We start from the raw sequence: 20,300 nt of genomic DNA, 5'->3' as shown, positions 1-20,300 counted from the left end.
TTCAGTGCATCTCCGGTCCAAGGCCAGAGCAGGCCAACCACAGAGCTCCATCCTGTCCACCCAGCATGCATTGCACTGGCACAAAGCGCGACTGAGGAGATGGGTGGCAGCCCACTTCACACTCCAGGAGCATTCTGTTGATGTGGGTATCTGATGAGACAAACAGGAATCATCCACTGTGTCAATCAGTTTGCTCATTATGAGAGACACCGCAGAGCAGACTGTCTACACACTGAGTGGAGGAGAAAGAGAGAGAGGGAGAGAATGGGTGTGGGTGTCTGTATGTGTGTGCGGTGTGCGTGTGCATGCATATCTGTGTAAGAAAGCATTTTGAAAGGGGATCATATAAACATTGCCCAATTGCTTTTACAGGCAACATACTGTGAATCCTATGTGAAAGAAGTAAGAGAGAGAAAGAGAGAGAGAAAGAGAGAAAAGTGGGGGGAGGGGGGGGGGGCTGAGAGAAGGGCGACGGCTTGTTGAGAGAAGGGGGGTGGGGTTGACCTCTAACCCTGCTGCTGTAGATCATCCCCATGGTTTCTGGCTCCAGAACACTCCATCACCCCCTTCCCCCCCACCTCTACCTCCACAGCTGGTGCTGCTCCCCCCGACCCCCTCAACACCACCACAGGCCCCAACATAGCCCTTCACAGACCCCCACAGTCTCCAACAGAACAGACCCTCACCCCAGCTACTAAACCCAGTCAGCCTCGTATCACTAAGCAACTCTGAGCATCGCTGAGCAACACTGAGGAACACTGAGCACCACTGAGCTGACCTGAGAAACACTGAGCACCACTGAGCTGACCTGAGAAACACTGAGCAACACTGAGCAGACCAGAGCAGACCTGAGCAACACTGAGCTGACCTGAGCAACACTGAGCTGACCTGAGCAACACTGAGGAACACTGAGCAACACTGATCAGACCTGAGCAACACTGAGCAACACTGAGCAGACCTGAGCAACACTGAGGAACACTGAGGAACACTGAGGAACACTGAGCAACACTGAGCAACACTGAGCAGACCTGAGCAACACTGAGCAGACCTGAGCAACACTGAGGAACATTGAGCAGACCAGAGCAGACCTGAGGAACACTGAGCAACCCTGAGCAACACTGAGCAACACTGAGCAAACCAGAGCAGACCAGAGGAACACTAAGCAGACCAGAGCAGACCTGAGGAACACTGAGCATACCTGAGCAACACTGAGCAACACTGAGCAACGCTGAGCAACACTGAGCAGAACAGAGCAGACATGAGCAACACTGAGTAGACCTGAGCAACACTGAGCAGACCTGAGAAATACTGAACAACACTGAACAGACCAGAGCAGACCTGAGCAACACTGAGCAACACGGAGCAGACCAGAGCAGACCTGAGGAACACTGAGGAACACTGAGCAGACCTGAGAAATACTGAGCAACACGGAGCAGACCAGAGCAGACCTGAGAAATACTATGCAACACTGAACAGACTAGAGCAGACCTGAGCAACACTGAGCAACACTGAGCAACACTGAGCAGACCTGAGCAACACTGAGGAACACTGAGCAGAACAGAGCAACACTGAGCAACACTGAGCAGACCAGAGCAGAACAGAGCAACACTGAGCAACACTGAGCAGAACAGAGCAACACTGAGCAACACTGAGCAGACCTGAGAAATACTGAACAACACTGAACAGACCAGAGCAGACCTGAGCAACACTGAGCAACACGGAGCAGACCAGAGCAGACCTGAGGAACACTGAGCAGACCTGAGCAACACTGAGCAACACTGAGCAGAACAGAGCAACACTGAGCAACAATGAGCAGAACAGAGCAACACTGAGCAACACTGAGCAGACCTGAGGAACACTGAGCATTTTATGCTGGCTAATGTAACCCGACGAACAGTTCTTGTGCTGAAGTTGTTTCCAGAGGCAGTTTGGAACTTGGTAGTGAGCGTTGCAACCGAGGATAGACTATTTTTACGCACTTCAGCACTCCATCCTGTCCCGTTCTGTGAGCTTGTGTGGCCTACTACTTCACGGCTGAGCCATTGTTGCTCCTAGACGGTTCCACTTCACAATAACAGCACTTACAGTTGACCGGGGCAGCTCTAGCAGGGCAGAAATTTGACAAACTGACTTGTTGGAAAGGTGGCATCCTATGACGAAGCCTTGTTTAAAGTTACTGAGCTCTTCAGTAAGGCCATTCTACTGCCAATGTTTGTCTATGGAGATTGATTGGCTGTGTGCTTGATTTTATATACCTGTAAGCAACGGGTGTGGCTGAAGTAGCCTAATCCACTCATTTGAAGGATGCGGTACTGATTGTATTAAACACTTCTGCAATGGTTGTTGAGATCTGATATTGTGCGCAGCACAAGACGAGACGTAAACTACATGTAAGCTACACTATCCCGCAAAATCATTCTGTTGTCCCGCATTTGGGTATTTTAAATGTGGTCATCCTAGCCTATGTTAATAGTAAAACAAATACATACAAAGTGTTTGTTAGGTGTTAAGCCTCTGTTAAAATATGCTTTCAAAAATTACTAAAAGACAAAAATTGTGATTGTGTTGATTTGTGTTTGGTAAATATTTCATTTAGTACAGAAATGTGTAGGCGGCTTAATTTACCCCGTCCCGCAGCTCAACTTACCCAAATACCAGGGTATTTGAGACAACTTTTTTTATTTTCAAAACTGTAATGTTTACATGAATTCTGATTATTTCCAAGGATACACAACATCCTGAAATATATGTAGATATCTTTGTTCGAAAGAATACTATATTTCCCTTGACATAGTGATTCTGAGTGTAAAAAACATTCTCAACTTACCCCACTCTCCCCTACAATGACATAAAAACACAAATCAGGAATTGTCTTTGATATGAAACAATGACCTTTTAGGAGAGAAAAAAACAAGGAGAAAAATCTAGATATCGGCTGCTTCCTGAAGAACTCGTTGTGTGTGTGTGTGTGAGAGAATGTCTATCGTTGTTTGTATGTGTGTGTGTGTGTCTATGCGGTCTGTGCCTGCCTGCGTGTGTGTGTGCTGTTGACAGATCAGCCAGCCATTGCTCCAGAGGAGTGGTTGATTTGTAGAGCTGTGTATGAGGTTGATGATGTCTCTTTGTCTTGATCACCCTCTTTCTTTCTTTCCTTCTTTCCTTCTTTCCTTCTTTCCTTCTTTCCTTCTTTCCTTCTTTCCTTCTTTCCTTCTTTCTCTTTCTTTCTTTCTTACACACACACACACACACACACACACACACACACACACACACACACACACACACACACACACACACACACACACACACACACACACACACACACACACACACACACACACACACACACACACACACACACACACACACACACACACACACACACACACTATCTTATCAACCTCATTACCATCGACCCACCGATAACAAACCAACACACACAGCAGGAGTAATATCGATGAGGTGTGAAATACCTCAATAAGAGGACCAACATCGCCGGGGACAACCACAACATGACATCTATCATCCTCCACAGACTGAGCCGGAGACAACCGACACAGAAAACAAATGAGATCTCATGCACAAGCAATCAAAGACTTCCCAGTTCACTTGCAACAGCCATTCAACATTATTCATATTCCACAATGTGCAATGTGCACCAGAAATGTCAACCATTACAAAGAAACACACAACCATTACAAAGCCACACACAACCATTACAAAGCAACACACAACCATTACAAAGCAACACACAACCATTACAAAGCCACACACAACCATTACAAAGCAACACACAACCATTACAAAGCAACACACAACCATTACAAAGCCACACACAACCATTACAAAGCTACACACAACCATTACAAAGCCACACACAACCATTACAAAGCCACACACAACCATTACAAAGCAACACACAACCATTACAAAGCAACACATAACCATTACAAAGCCACACACAACCATTACAAAGCCACACACAACCATTACAAAGCCACACACAACCATTACAAAGAAACACACAACCATTACAAAGAAACACACAACCATTACAAAGCAACACACAACCATTACAAAGCAACACACAACCATTACAAAGCCACACACAACCATTACAAAGCCACACACAACCATTACAAAGAAACACACAACCATTACAAAGCAACACACAGCCATTACAAAGCCACACACAACCATTACAAAGAAACACACAACCATTACAAAGCCACACACAACCATTACAAAGCAACACACAACCATTACAAAGCAACACACAACCATTACAAAGCCACACACAACCATTACAAAGCCACACACAACCATTACAAAGCCACACACAACCATTACAAAGCCACACACAACCATTACAAAGCCACACACAACCATTACAAAGCCACACACAACCATTACAAAGCAACACACAACCATTACAAAGCAACACACAACCATTACAAAGCAACACACAACCATTACAAAGCCACACACAACCATTACAAAGTGTGACTGTGTGCGTGTGTGTGTGTGAGTGTGTGAGTGTGTGTGTGTTACACCGTCCTCTGCACTGAATGAAGAAAACAAGTGACATCAGAGAGAAATGGTAATTTCTTAAAGCGAGAGAGAGATGAGACAGTGAATGTGTGAATGGAACTCCCACTGAGCAGAGTCTAACCCGCTATTGTGTGGTGTGAACCCAAGCAGCCTGAAGTAGACCATTCTTACTGTTGATTCTGGTACCTCCTTTCTCTTGGCTCTGCTCTCGGTTCTCTTCTGATGTAGTTTCCATGGTTGTGTTTTATCCCATCCACTAAAAATGCTTCCTTTCAGCAGAATTCTCTCCTATCTCTCCCTCCCTCCATCACTAGCTCTTCTCCCCCTCTCTCTTCTCCCCTCTCTCTTCTCCCCTCTCTCTTCTCTTCTCTCCTCTCTCTCTCTCTCTCTCTCTCTCTCTCGCGCGCTGCCCCGGCTGACTAAAGCACAGCTCCAGAAACAATGCTGCCAGCTAACCTTATGCTCCACCATACATCACTTGAAATCCTCCTTTCCCAGGAAATATTCTAGGTCTGCTTTATTTGCACTGACTGACTGTTTGGGCACTCAGACTGGGTAGCTATGGATCCACTTGTCCCATCAACCACACACACCCCTCACACATCGCCTCGACCCCCATGCGTGCCCCCCATAGACACTCCCTCCTTAGAGGCATCTGGGGCTAAGGGAGGCGCACCATGAATGACTCTCCAGGGGCCTGCCTACCTGTCTGCCTGCCCTGCCTGGTAGAATGGTCAGGTTCCATCACAGGGGGGGATGTGTGTGGGAGAGAGGAGGGACCCCCTCCTTTGGCTGCTGGGGGCTTCACTGAATGAAAGCCTCACTCAGTGTTGTGTGGTGCTGGGGGAGAATGGAGAATAAGGGGGAATGGGGGAAAAAGGGGGAAAATAAGGAAGAATGCGGGACAAAAATGGGGAATGGGAATAATAAGGGGGAGAATGGGGGAGAATGAGGGTGAAAAAGAGGGAGAATGGGGAAGAATAAGTGGGAATTTTGCGAGAATGGTGGAATGGGGGAGAATGGGAGAGAATAAGAAAAATGGGGGCGAATCGGGGAGAATAAGGGACAATGGGGGAGAATAAGGGAGAATGGGGGAGAATAAGGGAGAATGGGGGAGAATAAGGGAGAATGGGAGAGAATAGGGGAGAATGGGAGAGAATAAGGGACAAAGGGGGAGAATAAGGGAGAATGGGGGAGAATAAGGGAGAATGGGGGAGAATAAGGGAGAATGGGGGAGAATAAGGGAGAATGGGGGAGAATAAGGGAGAATTGGGGGGAATGGATGAGAATGGGAGAGAACGGGGGAGAATGCATGTCAGCACACAATCACCAGCCACTCATCCAACCACAGTTGCAGGGCGGGAGTTGGAGGGGGAAGGGTGAGTTTGGTGGGGGGGGGCTTCAAATTCTGACTGGCACCATATGCCACCTGCTCCCATGGCAACAACCTCTGACAACTGTCTCCCCTCCCTCTGGTGACTTCCAGCTCCCACATAAAAGGACACAAGAAAAGGGGTCTGATACCTCTCCTCCGAACAAGAAAAAGGAGGCTCTCCAATGTTTGTACGGGTGAAAGAGAAAAACACGGGAAGAGAATGGGCGAAAGAGAAATAAAGAACATGAGAATGGAAGAGAAATTGGGTTATAGAAGGAGACAGAGAGAGGTGAGGGAGAGTATGAAAAATATACGCCTAAAATGGTGAGGGAGAAAGAGAGTCTACAGAGAAACAGATGGACAGATAGAGATAGAAACAGAGGGACAGATAGATAGAGATAGAGATAGAGATCACACAGATCCACAAAGAATTCGAAAACAAATCCAATTTTGATAAACTCCCATATCTACTGGGTGAAATTCCACAGTTTGCCATCACAGCAGCAAGATTTGTGACCTGTTGCCACAAGAAAAGGGCAACCAGTGAAAAACAAACACCATTGTAAATACAACCCATATTTATGCTTACTTATTTTAACTTGTGTGCTTTAACCATTTGTACATTGTTACAACACTGTATATATTTAATATGACACTCGTAATGTCTTTATTGTTTTGAAACTTCTGTATGTGTAATGTTTACTGTTAATTCGTTTTGTTTGTTTCACTTTTGTGTATTGTCTACCTCATTTGCTTTGGCAATGTTAACACATGTTTCCCATGCCAATAAAGCCCCTTGAATTGAATTGAATTGAATTGATAGAAACAGAGGGACAGATAGAGATAGAAACAGAGAGACAGATAGAGATAGAAACAGATGGACAGATAGAGATAGAAACAGAGGGACAGATAGAAACAGAGGGACAGATAGAAACAGAGGGACAGATAGAGATAGAAAGAGAGGGACAGATAGATAGAGATAGAAACAGAGGGATAGGTAGAGATAGAAACAGATGGACAGATAGAGATAGAAACAGAGGGACAGATAGATAGAGATAGAAACAGAGGAACAGATAGAGATAGAAACAGAGAGACAGGTAGAAACAGAGGAACAGATAGATAGAGATAGAAACAGAGAGATAGGTAGAGATAGAAACAGAGAGACAGATAGAGATAGAAACAGAGAGATAGATAGAGATAGAAACAGAGGGACAGATAGAGATAGAAACAGAGGGACAGATAGAGATAGAAACAGAGAGATAGATAGAGATAGAAACAGAGGGACAGATAGAGATAGAAACAGAGAGACAGATAGAAACAAAGGAACAGATAGATAGAGATAGAAACAGAGGGACAGATAGAAACAGAGGAACAGATAGAAACAGAGGGACAGATAGAGATAGAAACAGAGGGACAGATAGAAACAGAGGGACAAATAGAAACAGAGAGACAGATAGAGATAGAAACAGAGGGACAAATAGAAACAGAGAGACAGATAGAGATAGAAACAGAGGGACAGATAGGAACAGAGAGACAGATAGAGATAGAAACAGATGGACAGATAGAGATAGAAACAGAGGGACAGATAGAAACAGAGGGACAGATAGAGATAGAAACAGAGGGACAGATAGAAACAGAGGGACAGATAGAGATAGAAACAGAGGGACAGATAGATAGAGATAGAAACAGAGGGATAGATAGAGATAGAAACAGAGGGACAGATAGAGATAGAAACAGATGGACAGAGAGATAGAAACAGAGAGACAGATAGAAACAGAGGAACAGATAGACAGAGATAGAAACAGAGGGACAGATAGATAGAGATAGAAACAGAGGGACAGATAGAGATAGAAACAGAGAGACAGATAGAGATAGAAACAGAGGGACAGATAGAAACAGAGAGATAGATAGAGATATAAACAGATGGACAGATAGAGATAGAAACAGAGAGACAGATATAAACAGAGGAACAGATAGATAGAGATAGAAACAGAGAGACAGGTAGAGATAGAAACAGAGAGACAGATATAAACAGAGAGATAGATAGAGATAGAAACAGAGGGACAGATAGAAACAGAGGAACAGACAGATAGATAGAGACAGAGAGACAGATAGAGATAGAAACAGAGGGACAGATAGAAACAGAGGGACAGATAGAGATAGAAACAGAGGGACAAATAGAAACAGAGAGACAGATAGAGATAGAAACAGAGGGACAGATAGAGATAGAAACAGAGGGACAGATAGAGATAGAAACAGAGGGACAGATAGAAACAGAGAGACAGATAGAGATAGAAACAGAGGGACAGATAGAAACAGAGAGACAGATAGAGATAGAAACAGAGGGATAGATAGAAACAGAGAGATAGATAGAGATAGAAACAGAGAGACAGATAGAGATAGAAACAGAGGGACAGATAGAAACAGAAGGACAGATAGAAACAGAGGGACAGATAGAGATAGAAACAGAGGGACAGATAGAAACAGAGAGACAGATAGAGATAGAAACCGAGGGACAGATAGAAACAGAGGGACAGATAGAGATAGAAACAGAGGGACAGATAGAAACAGAGAGACAGATAGAGATAGAAACAGAGGGACAGATAGAAACAGAGGGACAGATAGAAACAGAGGGACAGATAGATAGAGATAGAAACAGAGGGACAGATAGAAACAGAGGGACAGATAGAAACAGAGGGACAGATAGAAACAGAGGGACAGATAGAAACAGAGGGACAGATAGAAACAGAGGGACAGATAGAAACAGAGGGACAGATAGAGATAGAAACAGAGGGACAGATAGAGATAGAAACAGAGGGACAGATAGAAACAAAGGGACAGATAGAGATAGAAACAGAGGGACAGATAGAAACAGAGGGACAGATAGAGATAGAAACAGAGGGACAGATATAAACAGAGGGACAGATATAAACAGAGGGACAGATAGAGATAGAAACAGAGGGACAGATAGAGATAGAAACAGAGGGACAGATAGAAACAGAGGGACAGATAGAAACAGAGGGACAGATATAAACAGAGGGACAGATAGAGATAGAAACAGAGGGACAGATAGAGATAGAAACAGAGGGACAGATAGAGATAGAAACAGAGAGACAGATAGAGATAGAAACAGAGGGACAGATAGAGATAGAAACAGAGAGACAGATAGAGATAGAAACAGAGGGACAGATATAAACAGAGGGACAGATAGAAACAGAGGGACAAATAGAGATAGAAACAGAGAGACAGATAGAGATAGAAACAGAGGGACAGATAGAAACAGAGGGACAGATAGAAACAGAGGGACAGATAGAAACAGAGGGACAGATAGAAACAGAGGGACAGATAGAAACAGAGGGACAGATAGAAACAGAGGGACAGATAGAAACAGAGGGACAGATAGAGATAGAAACAGAGGGACAGATAGAAACAGAGGGACAGATAGAGATAGAAACAGAGGGACAGATAGAAACAGAGGGACAGATAGAGATAGAAACAGAGAGACAGATAGAGATAGAAACAGAGGGACAGATAGAGATAGAAACAGAGAGACAGATAGAGATAGAAACAGAGGGACAGATAGAAACAGAGGGACAGATAGAGATAGAAACAGAGAGACAGATAGAGATAGAAACAGAGGGACAGATAGAAACAGAGGGACAGATAGAAACAGAGGGACAGATAGAAACAGAGGGACAGATAGAAACAGAGGGACAGATAGAAACAGAGGGACAGATAGAAACAGAGGGACAGATAGAGATAGAAACAGAGGGACAGATAGAAACAGAGGTACAGATAGAGATATTAACAGAGGGACAGATAGAAACAGAGGGACAGATAGAGATAGAAACAGAGGGACAGATATAAACAGAGGGACAGATAGAGATAGAAACAGAGGGACAGATAGAAACAGAGGGAAAGATAGAAACAGAGGGACAGATAGAAACAGAGGGACAGATAGAGATATAAACAGAGGGACAGATAGAGATAGAAACAGAGGGACAGATAGAGATAGAAACAGAGGGACAGATAGAGATAGAAACAGAGAGACAGATAGAGATAGAAACAGAGGGACAGATAGAGATAGAAACAGAGAGACAGATAGAGATAGAAACAGAGGGACAGATAGAGATAGAAACAGAGAGACAGATAGAGATAGAAACAGAGGTACAGATATAAACAGAGGGACAGATAGAAACAGAGGGACAGATAGAGATAGAAACAGAGGGACAAATAGAAACAGAGAGACAGATAGAGATAGAAACAGAGGGACAGATAGGAACAGAGAGACAGATAGAAACAGAGGGACAGATAGAAACAGAGAGACAGATAGAGATAGAAACAGAGGGACAGATAGAAACAGAGGGACAGATAGAAACAGAGGGACAGATAGAGATAGAAACAGAGAGACAGATAGAGATAGAAACAGAGGGACAGATAGAGATAGAAACAGAGAGACAGATAGAGATAGAAACAGAGGTACAGATATAAACAGAGGGACAGATAGAAACAGAGGGACAGATAGAGATAGAAACAGAGGGACAGATAGGAACAGAGAGACAGATAGAAACAGAGAGATAGATAGAGATATAAACAGATGGACAGATAGAGATAGAAACAGAGAGACAGATATAAACAGAGGAACAGATAGATAGAGATAGAAACAGAGAGACAGATAGAGATAGAAACAGAGAGACAGATATAAACAGAGAGATAGATAGAGATAGAAACAGAGGGACAGATAGAAACAGAGGAACAGACAGATAGATAGAGACAGAGAGACAGATAGAGATAGAAACAGAGGGACAGATAGAAACAGAGGGACAGATAGAGATAGAAACAGAGGGACAAATAGAAACAGAGAGACAGATAGAGATAGAAACAGAGGGACAGATAGAGATAGAAACAGAGGGACAGATAGAGATAGAAACAGAGGGACAGATAGAAACAGAGAGACAGATAGAGATAGAAACAGAGGGACAGATAGAAACAGAGAGACAGATAGAGATAGAAACAGAGGGATAGATAGAAACAGAGAGATAGATAGAGATAGAAACAGAGGGACAGATAGAGATAGAAACAGAGGGACAGATAGAAACAGAAGGACAGATAGAAACAGAGGGAGAGATAGAGATAGAAACAGAGGGACAGATAGAAACAGAGAGACAGATAGAGATAGAAACCGAGGGACAGATAGAAACAGAGGGACAGATAGAGATAGAAACAGAGGGACAGATAGAAACAGAGAGACAGATAGAGATAGAAACAGAGGGACAGATAGAAACAGATGGACAGATAGAAACAGAGGGACAGATAGATAGAGATAGAAACAGAGGGACAGATAGAAACAGAGGGACAGATAGAAACAGAGGGACAGATAGAATCAGAGGGACAGATAGAAACAGAGGGACAGATAGAAACAGAGGGACAGATAGAAACAGAGGGACAGATAGAAACAGAGGGACAGATAGAGATAGAAACAGAGGGACAGATAGAAACAGAGGGACAGATAGAGATAGAAACAGAGGGACAGATAGAAACAGAGGGACAGATAGAGATAGAAACAGAGGGACAGATATAAACAGAGGGACAGATAGAAACAGAGGGACAGATAGAGATAGAAACAGAGGGACAGATAGAGATAGAAACAGAGGGACAGATAGAAACAGAGGGACAGATAGAAACAGAGGGACAGATAGAAACAGAGGGACAGATAGAGATAGAAACAGAGGGACAGATAGAGATAGAAACAGAGGGACAGATAGAGATAGAAACAGAGAGACAGATAGAGATGGAAACAGAGGGACAGATAGAGATAGAAACAGAGAGACAGATAGAGATAGAAACAGAGGGACAGATATAAACAGAGGGACAGATAGAAACAGAGGGACAGATAGAGATAGAAACAGAGAGACAGATAGAGATAGAAACAGAGGGACAGATAGAGATAGAAACAGAGAGACAGATAGAGATAGAAACAGAGGTACAGATATAAACAGAGGGACAGATAGAAACAGAGGGACAGATAGATGGACAGCGAGACACGGAGAGAGGTAGACAAACAGACAACAAGAGAGATGACCAGACAGACAGAAATAGACAGACAGACAGACAGACAGACAGACAGGACCGACGGACAGGACCGACGGACAGGACCGTTTGTCTGTGTTTGTCTGAAGTGGTTGGGTCTGCATGGGGAGACTAGTTCTAAAGCATCCTAATTAGAGAGTGGTCTTTGAGTTGGGAGTCCTGCTGCCTGGGTGCTGCTGAAGTGGGGTCTTCTCAAGGATCCTCCCCACTCCACAGAGAGGAGGGGGAGCAGTGGGAGAGAAGAGGAGAGGAGAGCCTCAGGGGTAAGGAAAGTGAACGTAGCAGGGATCTCACAACAACAAACAAGCAACGTCTTTTCATTAATCATTTTAAGAGTTTACGTCATCTTATGAGAGGGGAGAAACAAACTGAGTAAGGCCAACTACATCTAAAGCTAATTTTACATGAGCTAAATCTCATAGTACAAAAATGCTGGTAGCATTGTAGATGTGGGATGATATAACGATTTGGATGTGATCGATACTAATTAATATAAGTGGTTCATGTGAGGCTTGGCATTATGGAGAACTTTGTAATTGTCCAATTAAATAGTTTGCGAGAACTGCCAAGCGAACACATTAGTGAGGATGACACTGATGCCCCTCCTTATCCACTGTGTCACATAATGACTGAGGTTGAGTTGTAAGTTGAAGCAACTAATCCTGAGGATGTTGTCATGAAATATGGACTAAGAAATTAAGTTGTGAACAACCTGTCCCTCATTTATGACAGACATGACAGAGAGAAATAAAGTTGAATTATGAGTTATGTGGGGAAATACTCAAACAGCCAGGCATGTTGGTAGACATGCCAGTAAATCATGAAGCAAGCTTAGATTGGCAATAACCCCAGAGAGAGTGTGTTGACCCACTTTGTGGGATGGACTTCACAGGTCAACATGCTCTGTATTTCTGACTTTATGGCTAGCGTGCTGCACCATCCGTTATGTCATTGATTTGTTCACGAAAGCACTGGTCCTCAAATCCATTCTGTGTTCTGTTGACCCATTTACAATATGTTGCTAAACAAGAACCAAAGCAGTTGAAATACAATGATGGAATGGAAACAAATATTTAGCTTGACGCAAATACCATTTTGGCCCTGTCGTTACTGAATATCTATCTGGAGAAAGCATCTGTCTCAACCTAGCGCTCATAGTTGGCCCAGTGTGCAGTGCAGACGATTGGGCCAAACCCCATGAAAGAAATGCATTCCACATGTCCAAGTAAAGCAGACATTTCTAAGGTCTTTAAGGTAGCGTTATTTAACTCTTATGCTTGGAAATAACCCCAGGAGTCTAGCTAATGTTGCCCAGTCCTTCTGAGGCTATTGAACTTACCTCCTCTGCGGAAATTAATGATTTTTTTTGTTGTTGCTGCAAAACTGGATATGCCATTAAAGAATAATGGTCCTCATTCATTACAGAGGGATTCGTGTAGGGAGATGAAACCACAATGGGCTTTCTGTCAGTAATGAGCCTAATACTTCTGTTTTGCCATGTCAGACCAAAAGGCAACGGGCTAAGAGACATGTACAGATGTAGGATCTTCCTTTGAGCCAGTTTCTACAGCAGGAAAATAATCCTGCAGCCACAGGAAATGTGAATTTATACGTGGATTATAATTAATTTAGATTTTTTTGTTGTTGTGGTTGATAGATTTTTCAATTCCAAACTTCAGAAACCTGAAATACACAAGACATTTCAAATGTCCTGCATTGCAGGAATGTTCTCCTGCGACAAGGTGATCTGTAGAACTCGCTCCTCCTGCAAGGTCATAATATAAATAAAATCATAGTTTAAAAACATTGATTACCTCTTCCCTTATGAAGAAATGGGAGTTTACAGCAAAACTGACATGTAATTACGACTGATTTGAGGAAGTATTTTGGTAAACAACTTCATAAACTACAATTATTGCATCCATGGATTTGCAAAGAAACCTAACAAACTGTGAATTTGGAATGAAATGATGCTGGATGGGCAGTAAAGGATTAAACGAGGGGGTCTAAAGTTCACTTGAACAATAAATGACCTAGCCAACATTCACATTGTTTACACCTCAAGCTAGCAGCCTTTGAACGCTGATCAAAAACACGTGTAGTATGCCCAAACTCCTTGGACTGGTTGAAGAGGCACTTCAGGGGCCACCGTTTGATATATTGTCACTCAGTCTGGACTATAACCTCTTTGGTAATAAACCATAGGGTTAATGTGCGGTGCATCATGAGTCTATTCACACATACCAACACATTGGCCTTTGTGCTAACTCCATTAGCCTAACAGGCGTCCACTTGTTGGTTGTGTTGGAAAGTTATGTACCTTAGCTAACCTTAGCTCTCTACATTTTAGCTAGTACCATACCTTCTCGTTGAAAAGTAAGAACCCAAATCAACTGATGTGACTAGTTCTCTGGGTTTGATGTTGGTGCAACCCATCTCTCGTGTTGTATTCTCTGATCTGGTAGACATTCTTTCCACAGTGTTTGACCAAATAATCCCCCAGACCTCTGACTCAGCACATCCCTAATTACACGTTTGTGTTGTTGTCATTTGGGTCTGGAAGAAGAAGGAGGCGGAGAAGGAGAGAAACCACTCTGGCGGATACCTGGCAGCCATGTTTCCCATCTCATTTGACTTCACACTCTCATTGCTGGCACTTCCTGTATGCCTGTGGGATTGGCTTCAGTGAGCAGCACCAGATGCTTCATATTACCCTGGCTTCCTGCCTGTTCCACCGTGGAAACTGCCACCAGGCTTGACAGGAAGGCAGGAAGCAGATATCCAAGAGGATGAAAGCCTCAAGACCTTTGGTGTCTTCACTTTAACGCTGGCACCAGGACAAGGCTGGGTTACAACTGTGTGTATATCAACAAAAACTTTATGAGAGGCAGAATAGGGAACGTTGGTCTAATGCAGTTGTTTCCAGGTATAATTGTACCATGTGTTTTGCCTCCTTTTCGAAGTCTATAGGCCTGTTGCCCTTATTCAGTGGACCATAAGACCATTTTCTATTCTGTACTCAAAGTGAAAAGAGGATCTTTATCGTGCACCTCTGGTCTGGACAAGGCTCCCGAGTCTTTCTGGTAAATGACAAACTGATCAAGTCAATAAGGAAGTAGTGAGGAATGCATGTAGCTCTCCAAGATCCAGTTCAAAGCACATAGACCACACTATTTACACATAGACCATACTATTTACACATAGTCCACACTATTTATACATAGACCACACTATTTATACATAGACCATACTATTTACACATAGACCACACTCTTTACACATAGACCATACTATTTACACATAGACCATACTATCTACACACAGACCATAGTATTTACACATAGACCATACTATTTACACATAGACCACACTATTTACACATAGACCATACTATTTACACATAGACCATACTATTTATACATAGACCACACTATTTATACATAGACCACACTATTTATACATAGACCATACTATTTACACATAGACCACACTCTTTACACATAGACCATACTATTTACACATAGACCATACTATCTACACACAGACCATAGTATTTACACATAGACCATACTATTTACACATAGACCACACTATTTATACATAGACCACACTATTTATACATAGACCATACTATTTACACATAGACCACACTCTTTACACATAGACCATACTATTTACACATAGACCATACTATCTACACACAGACCATAGTATTTACACATAGACCATACTATTTACACATAGACCACACTCTTTACACATAGACCATACTATTTACACATAGACCATACTATCTACACACAGACCATAGTATTTACACATAGACCATACTATTTACACATAGACCACACTATTTACACATAGACCATACTATTTACACATAGACCATACTATTTATACATAGACCACACTATTTATACATAGACCACACTATTTATACATAGACCATACTATTTACACATAGACCACACTCTTTACACATAGACCATACTATTTACACATAGACCATACTATCTACACACAGACCATAGTATTTACACATAGACCATACTATTTACACATAGACCACACTATTTACACATAGACCATACTATTTACACATAGACCATACTATTTACACATAGACCACACTATTTATACATAGACCACACTATTTATACATAGATCACACTATTTATACATAGATCACACTATTTATACATAGACCACACTATTTACACATAGACCATACTATCTACACATAGACCACACTATTTACACACAGACCACACTATTTACACATAGACCACACTATTTACACATAGACCACACTATTTACACATAGACCACACTACTTACTCATAGCTCCAGTTGGACGTGTGGGGATAGTTAAAAAAAATCCCAAACAAATTTCAATACAAGACACATCTCTATGGGTAAATGCAGCTCATTCAACAATACAAAACACATCTCTATGGGTAAATGCAGCTGATTCAACAATTATTCTGGAATAAAAGAAGCCACTAATAGCAGTATTTGGAATTAAATGTTCCACTCCACAGGCGAGCCATGGGTTATTTTCTCTGCTCAATAAGCTCATATTCCATCTCCTCCAGAAAGGTCTGGGAGTTATTTAAACTGGGGAGGGAGGCTCCTGTAGCAGCTCTTCTAACAGAGTAACAGCTCTATCCTAGCCTGGTCCTATACTGTACAGTAGCAAGTCTTCTATCGTTGTCAGTGACTGAAGCACAAACAGAATGCACCACCAGGCTCGATCTACTCTTTCCCAGAAGCTGCTTCCAGGTGTATGTTCTGTGTGTGTCAAGACTGTTCTTTGGTAAAGACATTAGAGCGTCAGCGAGCCCCCTGTGGAGAAGATATCCCTCTAATCTGATTCAATCTGTCCTCTCCATTCCCCACTGTCTATCTCTCTATCTCTCAGAGGAAGAGAGGAGCACATTCACACATCACAGCGCTGCCAATGAAGCTCTCAGTCGTAGTGATGACAAACGATAATGGTCATAAACTGAAATTGCACCTGCTGATCTAACATTCCAGAGAGAGAATAGATAGAAGAGAGAGAAGAGAGAGGAGAGAAGAGAGAGAAGAGAGAGGATAAAGAAGACAGAGTAGAGAGAGAAGAGGGAAGAGAGAGTAGAGAGAGGAGAGAATAGAGAGAAGAGAGAAGAGAGGGCAGAGAGAGGAGAGAGAGAAGACAAAGAAGACAGAGAAGAGAAAATACAGAAGAGAGAGAAGAGAAAAGAGAGAGGAGAGAGAAGAGAGAGAAGAGGGGAGAGAGAGAAGACAGAGAAGAGAGAAGAGAGAGATGAGAAAAGAGAGAGGAGAGAGAAGAGAGAGAAGAGAAAAGAGAGAGGAGAGAAGAGAGAGAAGACAGAGTAGAGAGAGAAGAGAAAAGAGAGAGGAGAGAGAGGAGAGAGAAGAGAAGAGAGAGAAGACAGAGTAGAGAGAGAAGAGAAAAGAGAGAAGAGATAGAAAAGAGAGAAGAGTGAAGAGAGTGAAGAGAGGAGAGAGAGAAGACAGTTGAGAGAGAGGAGAGAAGAGAGAATACATTTACATTTACATTTAAGTCATTTAGCAGACGCTCTTATCCAGAGCGACTTACAAATTGGTGCATTCACCTTAATACAGAAGAGAAGACAGAGAAAAGAGAAGAGAGAAGACAGAGAAGACAGAGGAGAGCAGACAGAGAAGAGAGCAGACAGAGAAGAGAGAAGACAGAAGAGAGAAAATAGAAGAGAGGACAAAGACGAGAGAAGACAGAAGACATCTACTGTGTCTCCTTTGTGTGAATAATACTGTGTTACTTGACTCTTGAATACTGTTTGTTTTCATGCCCTCTTTATGTTGCTTTCTCCCGTCTCAGTTCATTTAAACGTCCTTCTGGCTATGAGAGGCACACAGTCATGTGAATAACCTCAGACCCGAGAAATCAACTGTGTCATTACATGAATATTCATTACAAACTACAGCTGCTCCAAGCAATTCATTATTCATTATATCATTATTATTAATAAGTTAGCATGGATCATACAGTATGGCCAATACATGCAGTTGTCAAAGGAAATAAAATGCATGCTATGCTCATGTTTTACGTTTCATATATGCCTGTATTGTATTAAGGTCAAAATTATGTCCTCTTATTGCTCATTGTCAAGATAGCATCCTCTAACAATATTGCTTTGCTTGTGTCCCAACAGTTTCTAATGAGACTACAATCACTTCCCAGAAGTTCCCACGCTACAGCTGCTATGTTGGTGAATAACACTATGTCTGAACAGCTATTCTATTTAGCTTCGTATCACACATGCACACACACAATGGAGACATAATGAAACACACAGACAAGAATCTCTCTCTCTCTCTCTCTCTCTCTCTCTCTCTCTCTCTCTCTCTCTCTCTCTCTCTCTCTCTCTCTCTCTCTCTCTCTCTCTCTCTCTCTCTCTCTCTCTCTCTCTCTCTCTCTCTCTCTCTCTCTCTCTCTCTCTCTCTCTCAGCAAAAAGTGTCTAACCAGTGTTTTAGAAGTGTTATTTTAACCAGTGTACTCTCAGGTATTCTAAACTGTTTGGTATGAAAAAATGACAGACATCATTTTAGAGACACTATATACTGTAAGCTGAATTCCAACTACCCGTCCTCTGCACAAAATGGCATTCCTCCCACCCTGAAGAGCAGCCTAAAATTAGCCCAGCTCATGCATCTGACAGTGCATACTTTGTGTCCTGAAGCCATGTTATTTTTCACTAGATTCACCCCAGGCCCATTGTGATCCACAGACTGAAAACATACAGTCATCCCTCAATACCAGTGCCAACATCCAAACTTTAGATATAAAAACATGGATAAAGATCATCACATTTGTTTTTATGTTTTGAGAAAAGAAACTGACCACAACTGAAAAGCTGGCCAGCTGGCATAAACAGCTTTCCCTTAGCCTGACTGAAACCAGCTTTGAACTTGGACAAGCCAAGTAGATGACACACACACACACACACACACACACACACACACACACACACACACACACACACACACACACACACACACACACACACACACACACACACACACACACACACTGAAGTCTATGTTAATAAAGCAGTGCGTACGGCACGAGAAGAAACATTGAATCCTACTTCTCAGGTGCTTATTGTTCCCTATGTTCCAGATAGCGGCTCTCCATCTTAACTGTGGCCTCTCTGGTGTTACAGCACTCGTTTCTCATAGAGCAGAGGTCAGACAATAAAATGAGTCTCCCCTGGTCTCTCATGGCCTCCCCTAGTCTCCCCTGGTCTCCCCAGATCTCTCCTGGTCTCTCCTGGTCTCCCCTACTCTCCCCAGGTCTGTCCTGTTCTCCCCTAGTCTCCCGTGATCTCTCCTGGGTTCCCTGGTCTCCCCTAGTCTCTCCTAGTTTCCCCTGGTCTCAGGGATTTCCTCTCCCCGACCCTGAAGCCTCTTTCTCATTGATATTCTCTTAGTCCAGGGGCTTTGCAGTGCTCCCTCCTACTGTCCTCATTATTTTCACTTCTCATTTCCTCATAAATTAACTGGAATGATACAAAATCCTCAGTCTGTTGTGTCTTAAAAACCATAGAGCCACAGAGATGCTAGAGTTCAGAGATGCTAGACTTCTGGTATAATTTGTCCGAAATAGAAATGTTACTTATAATATTGATTGTTTTATACCAGCTTATCTTTCCAGAGATGTTGGTGTTGAGAGGTTCGACCCTCAGTCATGGATTTAGATTATGTAAACTACATTCTACACGATGAGTCCCTGTGCAGTGTAGGGGGAGAAACTATTTTGTTTTTTCAACTTTTAATCCACTTTCTCATTCCCCAAACAGTCTGAGCGGCAAAGCAAACAGGATCCCTGGACACACAAGCTATTGGGTTTCCTGCAGCTGTCGCTTTATCCGGACAGAATGCTCAGCTAGAATTCTGTCTCTGCAGGGCAGAGAGAGGCGCCGTCTACACCAATCGAGCCAATCCCTGGAGGATGAGAGGTAGAATGTGAGCTTGACTCAGAACCCTCATTACACAGGAAAATCCTTCTAGAGCTGAACGGTGTGATCAACACGGTGAAGACGCTGGCTCCGTCGAGTCACATGCGTTGGAATCACAGTGATCTGACGGAGGCTGAGTCGTCATGTGTACACATATTACATAACATCTAAGATGTGCTAAGAATATTCTAGATTTAAAAAGGAGCTAGGCAATGTGTGTCCACGATGACCTTTGGAATAGTTTAACTGGTTTATCTCTTGAATGTATATTTGATATGTT

At 42.8% G+C, this 20,300-nt stretch overlaps 1 protein-coding gene across 3 annotated transcripts in view; it reads right to left on the bottom strand.

The window, feature by feature from the left end:
- Positions 1-20,300, bottom strand: part of LOC129820839 (neuronal membrane glycoprotein M6-b-like) — a 66,250-nt gene that overhangs the window by 25,785 nt on the left and 20,165 nt on the right. Inside the window, exon 1 of one of the 3 annotated variants that reach the window (XM_055877861.1) lies at positions 4,723-4,847. The exons of the other annotated variants lie outside the window; for them this stretch is intronic. Coding sequence (XP_055733836.1) covers positions 4,723-4,786 — 64 coding nt within the window. The 5' untranslated portion in view covers positions 4,787-4,847. Of the gene's footprint in view, positions 1-4,722; positions 4,848-20,300 lie in introns of those variants that run through there. 3 annotated transcript variants of the gene reach the window in all.

This window comes from Salvelinus fontinalis, chromosome 23 (genome assembly GCF_029448725.1).
Source record: "Salvelinus fontinalis isolate EN_2023a chromosome 23, ASM2944872v1, whole genome shotgun sequence".
NCBI lineage: Eukaryota > Metazoa > Chordata > Actinopteri > Salmoniformes > Salmonidae > Salvelinus > Salvelinus fontinalis.
The sequence above is the reverse complement of the archived record's forward strand: the minus strand, read 5'-3'. Positions and strand labels throughout refer to the sequence as shown.